At 45.6% G+C, this 11,020-nt stretch overlaps 1 protein-coding gene across 1 annotated transcript in view; it reads left to right on the top strand.

The window, feature by feature from the left end:
- Positions 1 to 7,629, top strand: part of slit2 (slit homolog 2) — a 92,994-nt gene extending 85,365 nt beyond the window's left edge. The window contains exons 32-38 of the mRNA XM_079998842.1: positions 1,178 to 1,315; positions 1,837 to 2,077; positions 4,497 to 4,627; positions 4,764 to 4,918; positions 5,541 to 5,907; positions 6,080 to 6,294; positions 7,156 to 7,629. Coding sequence (XP_079854968.1) covers positions 1,178 to 1,315; positions 1,837 to 2,077; positions 4,497 to 4,627; positions 4,764 to 4,918; positions 5,541 to 5,907; positions 6,080 to 6,294; positions 7,156 to 7,412 — 1,504 coding nt within the window. The 3' untranslated portion in view covers positions 7,413 to 7,629. The remainder of the gene's footprint in view (positions 1 to 1,177; positions 1,316 to 1,836; positions 2,078 to 4,496; positions 4,628 to 4,763; positions 4,919 to 5,540; positions 5,908 to 6,079; positions 6,295 to 7,155) is intronic.
- The last annotated feature ends 3,391 nt before the right edge of the window (positions 7,630 to 11,020 follow it).

Below are 11,020 nucleotides of genomic sequence, written 5' to 3' on the forward strand. Positions count from 1 at the left end.
TGTGTGTGTGTGTGTGAGTGTGGTTATATGTGTGTGTGTGTGTGTGTGTGTGTGTGTGTGTGTGTGTGTGTGTGTGTGTGTGTGTGTGTTTATTTGCTGACTTGTGTTTGTGTCTGCTTTTGGGGTGTTAAAGTGTAATTTTGGATTTCCCCTCCTGATCTTATCAAAACCTCATTTCACTTTCACTCCCTGGTGACGCATTAGCGCAGGCGTACGTGTGTGTGTGTGTGTGTGTGTGTGTGTGTGTGTGTGTGTGTGTGTGTGTCTGTGTGTGTGTGTGTGTGTCTGTGTGTGCGTGTGTATATCAGAGACACGCCCAGGGTTTTGTTTTGTCTGGGTCAGTTGGGAATCCATTTACACCTCCTCCACAGGAGGAGGTGGAAATGCTAGACATGGTCCCAACATATGTCTAAAACGTCCCAACCTTATGCCAGGTTGTCATCAAATCCCCCAGTAAATTTGGCAGATTTATTCAGAAAGTGCCCTTTCGACAATCCCCAGCGTTGGATTAAAATTTAGATTTTTCATTGGACCTTTGCTGCCTTCTGGACAACTGGTTCAGACATTCTCCCTGTTCGAGACCAAGGCCGTACATTCAAATTGAGCTCAGCTTCATGATATCATGCACTGTTCACAATGTCCATCCCATTACAAAAAGGCTCCACGACACCGAAACTGCAAAGACTTTACACGAGTTCCAATACCCTGAACTGAAAAGTATACTTCCACAAGGGGAAAAGTGGATAATGGTTTGGAAAACAGATTGGTTTGACATTTTTGTGGACTCATTCTGAACTACTGTCTATCTAGTGAACTATATCGATTTTCGTATCCAGCAAGAAGGAGCAATGAACCAGTGAAGGATTTGGTTCGCTGCATCTGTTGAGTCCATGAGCTGGAAACTGAATTCCTAGCACTAGAGAGGGAATCCAGCAATCATGCTTTTAGGATAACACTCTGCACTGGATGATGCATGAGTAGAAGCAATGGTATAAGTAGAGGTTTCTGTCAGAATAGAACACAGTACGAAAGAACTCCAGGTTTAGGTGGCTCCCCATTCAAACAAAGAGGAGTCTTGTCTTGCACGCTACTGACTTAGTGCGAAAATAATTACCCAATGGAGATGAAAAACAAATACAATTCTGCATTAACTGTGTGTGTGTGCGTGTGTGTCCAGGTGTGAGTGCACCCCGGGCTACGTCGGGGAGCACTGTGAGTTGGACTTTGACGACTGCGAGGACAACAAGTGTCAGAACGGCGGCCAGTGCATCGACGCCGTCAACGGCTACACCTGCGTCTGTCTGGAGGGCTACAGGTGCATACACACACCTGCACCCACGCGGACCCTCAAAATGCACCTGCTTGACACACACACGCGTAATCACACTCTTTTGGGCTATCGGCTTTATCTGTTGTTTTCTAGACGGATAAGTCAAGTAATAGATGAAATACAATAAATAAAATAATAATAAAATGAATGAATGAAATTTAATAAATGAATGAAACAATAAATAAATATAACAATAGAAAGAAATTGACAATTTACAAAACATTTAATACATTTTAATAAAAAGGCAACCGACAATGAACCAGTGAAGGCACGCTGATTAATCCCATAAAACTCAGTTTACAGACTCATTCTTTATTTGTGTCAAAGTCAATTATTTTGGGGTAGTTAGTAACAGTTAAGCAGTGGTTGACCATCTGCCTTTTCCTCAATCAAACCATCACGGTCACAGCCATGGCAGTATGAGTACCAATATTAATAAAAGTACTACTATTACACTAGCACTGCTACTACAAACAGCACCTTGCTGTGTGTACTGTGTGTTGCAGCGGGCTGTTCTGCGAGTCCTCCCCCCCCATGGTGCTTCCCCGCACCAGCCCCTGCGACAACCACGAGTGCCTCAACGGGGCTCAGTGTGTAGTCATAGGAACGGACCCCCGCTGCCAGTGTCTCCACGGCTACCAGGGCGAGCGCTGCGAGACTCTGGTCAGCGTCAACTTCATCAGCCGGGAGTCGTACTTGCAGCTCCCCTCCAGCCTCATCTCGCCGCAGACAAACATCAGCCTGCAGGTACACACACACACACACACACACACACACACACACACAGACACACACACACACACACACACACACACACACACACACACACACACACACACACACACACACGTATCTCTACCTGGACTTAACAGCCTAATCTCTGACTTGGCTTCCGGTCAAATATTGATATTATATTGATAATTACCAGGTCAGATCCAACATTGCAATCGATTTTGAATGTAACAAAAACATTTGAATTGAATATAAAAGGAGATAGATCACAAGCTTGTCTAATTAGAGGTTGTTGGGGTTAAACACTGACGTCAGTAATCTATGGATGTCATGGATCCGCCGCACTCACAGACAAGATGAATAAAATGTGTATTTGGGGCAGTTCCGACCTGACATCGTCCAAGTTTGATCCAGATCGGTCCATTATTGTGGAATAATTTAGTAAAAACCGGTATTTTATAACACACGTGCTTGCGTGAATGACGCCTAGCAAAGGTCACATGATAGCATTGCAGTCTAGTGATTGGTCAACAACTGGGTCCTCACCAAAATGGCGGCACGAGCAGATGTAAATGACGTCAGACCTTCATCGATGTCATGGATCTGACGAACCCACAGACAATCTGAATATGATGTGTATTCGGGGCAGTTCCAGCACGACATCGTTCGCGTTTCATCCAGATCGATTCAGTATTGTTGAAGAAGTTTGTGATCAACAATCGCAACCTCACCAAGATGGCGCCATGCACAGCGAGCATTAAAGTAGAGCATTAAAGCGAGAGTCAAAATATTACCAGAAGAAAATTGGTTGAAACAAAGCGCCGTGTATTAAGCGTCATAAATATATAAATATAAATAAATAAATATACACGCATATACACGCACCAGAGTAAGTTCTACAAAGTAAAAACCCAATCACTGTCAGAATTAATAGATATTCCAGATTTATCAATGTATACAAACGTCCTGAATTATAATTACTGGTAACAATAGCCATAAGTGATTACATAATACAAGTAACATGTATTTAGTGTGTATGTGTTTGAAATATTTTCATTCTTTTTGTGTTTTTGGTGTAGCCCACTACACACAATTCATTTCATTATATATCCTCTACAATTAAAGTTAAACCACTTACCTCAGTTTATTTAGTTTATAAAACACATTATTATTGTGAAGACAGTTTTCTGATGATTTGCAAAGTGCCATGAAATAATTATGTTCCCTTGAATGGATAAATACAAATCAAAATATTGAGTAAAATAATCGTGATAATCATTTTAGCCATAATCATGCAGCCATACCTCAGAATGAATAGCTCCCTTAGTTGCAGCGTAGGGAACCCACCCATAGCCGCAAACACCACCCGATCATAGAATTACACTGTAACCAGGCCGGAACAAATGAACTTCACACCGAAACAGAGAGCCAAAGCACACTCATCCATTGAACTTTAACAAAGGGCCAACCACCCTGGACCCTCACATTTTGCTGCCTGCAGCTATTTTTTGTTTATTTTTTAGTTCAGTCTCTAAGATGAAAAAAGGAAAAATGGCCGAAATGTACTTTACGCACAATTACAGTGATTATATATAATGGTCTTGTATCATTCAAGTGTACCCCCTCCCACAAACACACACACACACACACACCCACACACACACACACACACACACACACACACACACACACACACACACACACACACACACACACACAAACACACACTCACAGACACACACACACACACACACACACACACTGTTGGTTTCCTTGACTACAAAACTGCCTTCAGCGGTGGAACACCCAGCGATATCATCCACAATTTGGGAAACTTTTCAATTTAATTTCCTGCCGTCAAATTGCTCCCACTTTGTTAGCTCCCGTTGAAAGCAAATGGAGGCCATGTCTGAACGCGGCGTAAGGCGGAGGATCGGAGCGGCTTCTAGGGTAAAGCCTGATTCACACCGAAAAGACAAACGACCAGAACAAACCGGAAGTCCCATCATTCCTGTGGAGAGTCGGCTTCCGTGCGGCAAAAGCTTTAACGTGCTGCGGTGCCGAAAAATCCGCACCACGCTACCAAGTTATGTCACTCAGGTTTTTTATTGGAACTGGCCTTAAACAAACAAAATATGTGACTTATATGAAATAATTACGGTGTTAACATTAAACTTGGTTGTCGCCATATTCACCATCAATAAACATGAATATGGTAAATGTCCAGCTGGTCAAACTACTCGCTGTCAAAAGAACGAGCTCTCCCATTTTTCCCTGACATATTGTGGGATGCGAAACCTAGACGCACTTCATCTGACAGCCACAAAGGTAGGGGGGGGGGTTTGACTGTCCGATGCGGATACGCGTTCAGTGTGAAGTAGGCTGACGGTTTGTGTTGCCGGCAGCCATATTGAGCTTCCCCCTCTGGTTTCAGATTGCCACGGACGAAGACAGCGGCGTGCTGCTCTACAAAGGAGACAACGACCACATCGCCATGGAGCTGTACAGGGGCCGGCTGCGGGTCAGCTACGACACCGGCTCGTACCCGCCCTCCGCCATATACAGGTATACACACACACACAGACACACACAACACACACACACACACACACACATACACTGATTGTACCATGTTCCAACGAGAGGAAAAAACAGACCGTGTTATCTTTCTCTCACACGCAATTTTTTTTCTCTCTCTCAGTGTGGAGACGGTTAACGACGGGAGTTTCCACGCCGTGGAGTTGGTAGCGGCCGGCCAGACGCTGTCGCTGTCCATCGATGGAGGAACGCCCAAATCCATCAACTCCCTCAGCAAGCAGTCCACCCTCAGCATAGATTCTCCCCTTTATCTCGGAGGTAAGGACCTGGCGGACCACACAGCACAGTACAAATTACCGCATACCAGGACGATCATTATTTAAAAAAGACTCTGGTGCTCACTTTCCTCTGGATGGCACCGCTCCATGTCCCGCTGCGCTCCAAAGACAGGAAGTATCCGCCCTGCAGTTCTGATACCTTCCCCTTTGATATAGATTGGTTTTTGTGCGAGTAAGGGATCCCACGCAGCAAGCTGATGCTGGGATCCGGATCCAGATCTACCACAACAGCTGGTCTTTTCCTTAAAACAGGATTCAATTAGCAGAGCTCTGCAAACTGGGTGTGGATCTGCAAACAGATCTGGTTTGAAAACGTTCCAGAACTGGCCCCAGATCTTCTCTTAGCGGTGCTGCCTCCCGCCCAAATTTCAGCCAAGATCAACATAATGATCCCCTGTACGAAAACAGAGCCTGTTCGTTACATGGATATGGCTCAGCTCCCATCTTGAGGAGCAATTAGGACTTGATCCGTCTGGGTCGCCGCCAGATCTGCGGCGGAGGCAGACCCAGGCCCGAATGTGGTGATGTGGGAATGCAGATTGATTGCGGCCCTGCTCGTATTGATTTAGAGTGTATTCCCTCCCATCTGTCCCCCCCTCCAGGTATGCCGGACCGCGCATCCCTCTCCGGAGGTCTTTCGGCCCTGCAGCACAGCTCGGGGGGCCGAAACGGCACCAGCTTCCACGGCTGCCTGAGGAACCTCTACATCAACGGGCGTCTGCAGGACCTGGGGGCTGGGCTGGGGCCGTGGGCCGGCGGAGCGGGAGGCTCCGGCGCCGGGCAGAGCGCCACGGCCGGCCAGTGGCTGGGCCAGGGAGTGGAGCCGGGCTGCCAGCCTTGCCAGCGGGGGGCGTGCGTCCAAGGGGACTGTCACCCCACGGGACACAGCGGCTTCACCTGCACCTGCCACCCGGGATGGACGGGAACGCTCTGCGACCAGCAGGTCAACAACCCCTGCGATGGCAACAAGTGAGTGTGTGTGTGTGTGTGTGTGTGTGTGTGTGACCTCTACATAGGTGACTCGTTCAGAGATGTCCGAGACCCTTGGACATGGATCCATCCTTCTCTCTCCCTCTCTCTCCCTCTCTCCCTCTCTCTCTCTCTCTCTCTCTTTCCCACTCCCTCCACCGTCATCCCTCAGATGTATCCATGGCTCCTGCCTCCCAATAAACTCCTACTCCTACTCGTGCCGCTGCCAGCCTGGCTTCGCGGGCGTGCTGTGCGACGAGGAGGACCCCGAGACCGCCGTTCCCTGCAGCCTCAGCCGCTGTAAACACGGCAAGTGCAGACTGTCCGGCCTGGGCAAGGCCTACTGCGAGTGTAACAGCGGATACACGGGGGAGGCCTGTGACAGAGGTGAGAGAAAACTGTCACGTGCGCTGGCTTGGGTAATCACTTGACGTTTGGATAAAACTCCTCAATCATGCACCGACATCCCGCGGACTGAAATCTCTTAAAGTGCATCCGTGCCAAGGATTCTCTTCTTCTTCTTCTTCTTCTCCTTCTTCAAATCTGGTCTTTTCCAAGATTCTGCTTTGCTGTGTGTTACCCGTCAATTCTCGTCAAGTCAGTTAAACCTTGTCTAGTCTCAGTGCGTGCGTGCGTGTGTGTGTGTGTGTGTTTCTAACTCTGTTGACTGTCTCCTGTGCACTAACACCAAGACTTCTAACCCTTTCAACTCAGCCTCTCCTGAGCTTCCTCTAAATCCCACACGAGGGGGTCATCAGGTGAGTCTCTCTCAGCCTCTCTTTGCATCTTTTTCTCTCTCTCTCTCTCTCTCTCTCTCTCTCTCTCTCTCTCTCTCTCTCTCCCTTGAAGGTTTCTTCCTTAACCCATAGAAAATGCCATTTGCCTCATTTCCCTCGTTGTATTTCAAAAAAAGAGTGGAAATGGTGGGGGAACTTTAACTATAATCACCGCCTGGTTAAACACATTGAGATATCGGACTAAATGAAAAGCTAATAAAAAATTTGATATATGTATATGTGCAACCATCCGTGATTTATGCAAATCAGGTTGGAGAAGTGGATGCCCGTGCCAAAGGTCATTATTAACAGACAGCGGCCATTATTCAGAAATAGCTGACCACTGATTGCGGCTATCCACCACTCAGAACCGAGTATTCCACAGAGCCGTGCGATAAATATATATATCACTGTATTATTGTTGGTATTGTGGAATGCAAATGTGATTTTCCTGCTTCTGCGGTTGCTGCAGAGGTGGCCTGCCGAGGGGAACGGGTCCGAGATGTCTACCAGAGACAGCAAGGCTACGCGGCGTGCCAAACCCAGGAGAAGGTCTCCCGCCTAGAGTGCCGCGGGAGCTGCCCGGGGGGAGCGGGCGAGCAGGGGAGCTGCTGCACCCCCCTCCGCAGCAAACGCAGGAAATACACCTTCCAGTGCACCGACGGCTCCTCCTTCGTCCAGGAGGTGGAGAAGGTGGTCAAGTGCGGCTGTACAAAGTGTTCCTCGTAAAGGAGGAGGAAAAAAAAAAAAAAACAGGAAAAAAAGATGAAAAAAGACCCTTAACATTTAAAAAAAAAAAAAAAAAAAAAGCTCCCTCCTCTCCAGATATGTTTTGTGCTCCCGTCCTTCTTTCTTTCGAGCTCCCAAACGTCCTGACTCCCCTGAACTCCCTCCTGGGAAAAAAAAACAAAAAAAAAAAACACCACCTCCCCCAACTTCCCCCCTTTCCCTCCCTCCCCCCGTTTTTTGTAAAAACCCTGAAAAAAAAAATATCTAAAAGTGAAACAAAAAGAAAAAAAAAAAAAATCCTTTTCTTGCCAGTGCTGGACTGATGATCGATGCTTCCTTGGTGGGGATATTGAATTATATTGTAAAGTACAAAAAAAAAAAACAGACTTATTTTTATTATGAAGTGGAGAAAAAGACAAAAAAACAAGAGTTGACTTTTTCCCTTCCATCCGCATCTAATTTCTATGTTTGTCATGACGACTCAAATGGTATGTCACTCTCTCCTCCTTCCTCTCTTCCCCGGAGGACCGACGGGGGTGGGGGGGTCACCGAGCGATGACCACTTCCTGTAGACCTTCCTCCCACTTCCTGTCCTCGTGCTTGTCTTAGGAGTTCCATAACCGGTAGTAGCACAGACTCACCACAAGGGGGCAGGCAGCGTAAACCCCTATAGGCCACGCGCAACCCCGGCTGTAGTCCGCAGAACCCTTCCAGAGACTGTGTGCATGAACCTACACACACACACACACACACACACACACACACACACACACACACACACACACACAGACACACACATTCATTCAAAAATAGAATAGACGAGGAGTTATACATTAGACTTAAGTGGCCATATTAAATGCACCACACCCAGCTCATCCACAAACGACAAGTATTTATTGTATCATAAATACCTGTAGGCTACTTATTCAGTAGATCTCCCCATGTATCAATCTGATTCTTTTTAATATATATTAATTTATATTTGTCCTCTTATTTTTGTATTAAAAAGACATAATCTTGTCGAGATAGGTGAACTAACAAAAAAAAAAATGGCGTCCTTTATTTTGGTCGGAAGAGAAGAGAAGTCGTTGGGGTTATTATTTTTTTTATTTTTATTTTTCTTTATCTTATTTTTATTTTTATTTTTTTTTGACCACTGAAACTATTGCGTTGGGCGCCAGAAACCTTAGTTGCATTTTAATCTTCAAATGTGACCTGAAGACATTGTATATTTTTGTCGCGTTTCCTGAGAGTTTGTACTTTGTGCCATGACGAGAAGGTCTTTATATTAGAGTATAAATGTATAGATCATTTCCCTACCTATGTCTTTCACACAGAAATGTCGTGAGTAGCAATGACCCTAGAGGATGCTTAGAACTGTTTTTACCTTTTTAACAAATTTATGCTTAAAGAATACTGTGACTTTTTTCTAAATGAAACTACTTTGTTAGCCCCTTGGTCGCCGATGTTAACATGTTGCTGCTAAGTTTTTGTACGGTAGACTTGGATCCTGAACTGTATGTCATATAGAACTTCCTGCTCCTGCTCTGCGGAGCGCATTGTGTAACAGATAAATATTTCCCCCACCTCTACCCACGTGCGATGTGCTTTATATTCCCCCTGCCCCACCCCCCAGCCACAGACTAATGTCAGTTCCCTGGCTGATGTTTGTTTATTAAACACAATATTTACCTCACATTTTTTCCATCTTTGACTTTTTATTATCACAACATAGAACTCAGCATAACGCCAAGCTCCACCTCACACACATATGAGTAACATACAGTAACAAAGTGACAATTGGTACCTTCATATTTCAGGGTTGATTCGATTTTTAGACACAGCTCTTACTCAAAAAGGAGGATTTTTAGTTTTGAAAAATAAAAAAAAATAAAAAGAAGAAAAATAGAAAGTTATTGTGCGTCGCTCAGTCGTTTGAACTCATCCTCTTCTCGGCCCTCGGGTCTTTCTTTTCCTACCCTGTCTTTCTTGACCTTACTTGTAAAGCGTGTTTTCCACGTCTTTTGCTCTTCGTGACGGGAAGGGCAAGGTTTTGAGGAACTAATACCTGTGTATTGGATCATAATACATAGCAGATAACCGATTAACGGCTCCCATTCTTTCAACATGCAGCACACTTTATGTTTCACGTGCGGTGCATGGCTGCCACCTAAAGGCAAGGAGAGGAAATACAGATGCGGGGGACGGTTCCCCACTTCCCGTTGAAAACCAGACATCCAGAGAACCACCTGGACATTTTGTCATCTGTCAGTCATAGTGGCTTGAGCCAGGCACGACTAAACTATCTAGGTGAGCATCTATTTGCATATGCATGTGTTCACTCTGGGGGTGTGATGCATCATTGTGACTATAGTTCTTGTAGACAGCAGCGATGTGTACGGATGAGGGAAAAGACACCAGCGTATGATGATAGATAATAGATGTACTTTGCTTATTCACTCATGTACTTATTGTACCACCATGGAAGTACGAGCAGAGCTTTAACAGCAAGTGGTGGCACCTCAGTAGGGTGGTATGTGGGGGTTGGGGCCCAGTTTCACTATGGAAGAGGCAGCAATGTTGAGCTTGGTGTTTATTTTAAAGAAGGCTGATAATGAAAGCCCAATAGCAAAGTAGTTGGTTGTTGGGTTCAGAATAAATGAAAGGCTCTGCCCACCCCATCAAAATGTTACGCTTCCAATGCATCTAAGCAGTTAGGGAGCGAGACCCAGAAGCATGGTGGGAAACAACTGACACTACGTCGCTGATAACTGTTGAAAGACTTATGCCACTGATCAGAAAACCCAGTCAAGAAGCCGCTTCCTTCCCTGACGCCTGCATGGATGGATTATGCCTGGCTGGGGGAGATGAGGACCCCCCAAAAAGGACCCCTCAGTTTGAAGTGCTACACAGATTATGACTGAAGAAACAAGAAAGGCATGCCAAGAAACAGCCGTTGCAGCTGCATTTCAAATAAATGTTAATTTAAGTCATGAGTTGCTCCAGTAGCATGAAGCCAACTATTTTGCAGCTGTGAGTTGTTTGGTCCAGCTGCTTCGAGGTCTCCTGCTCCCAGCTGCTCCATATTGTGCACACTGCTTACTGTAGATAAGGTGCTTTACTTTTCTACGCTCGAGAACAAAATAGTGACGATTCAGGGTCAAACAACTCTCTGACATTTTCTCTGGTACGTTATATCACCGCAATGAAAATACTAAAACATTTTGAAAGATTTTGAACAGTTCTGACATAATGGGGGATTGTTGGGAAACTGGCCAAGGGATCTCCTGTGGATCAGTTAAGTACTTCTTATAATGTTATATACACCGATCAGCCAAAACATTAAAACCACTGACAAATTAAGTGAATAACATGGATCCTCTCATTCCAATGGCACCTGTCAAGGGGTGGGATGTATTGGGAAGCAAGTGAACAGTCAGTTCCTGAAGTTGATGTGTTGGAAGCAGGAAAAATGGTCAAGCGTAAGGATCTGAGCGACTTTGACAAGGACCAAATTGTGATGGCTAGACAACTGGGCCAGAGCAGCTCCAAAACGACAGGTTTTGTGGGGTGTTCCTGGTATGCAGTGGTTAGTACCTCCCAAAAGT

The sequence above is a fragment of the Zeus faber genome, assembly GCF_960531495.2.
Source record: "Zeus faber genome assembly, chromosome: 4".
NCBI lineage: Eukaryota > Metazoa > Chordata > Actinopteri > Zeiformes > Zeidae > Zeus > Zeus faber.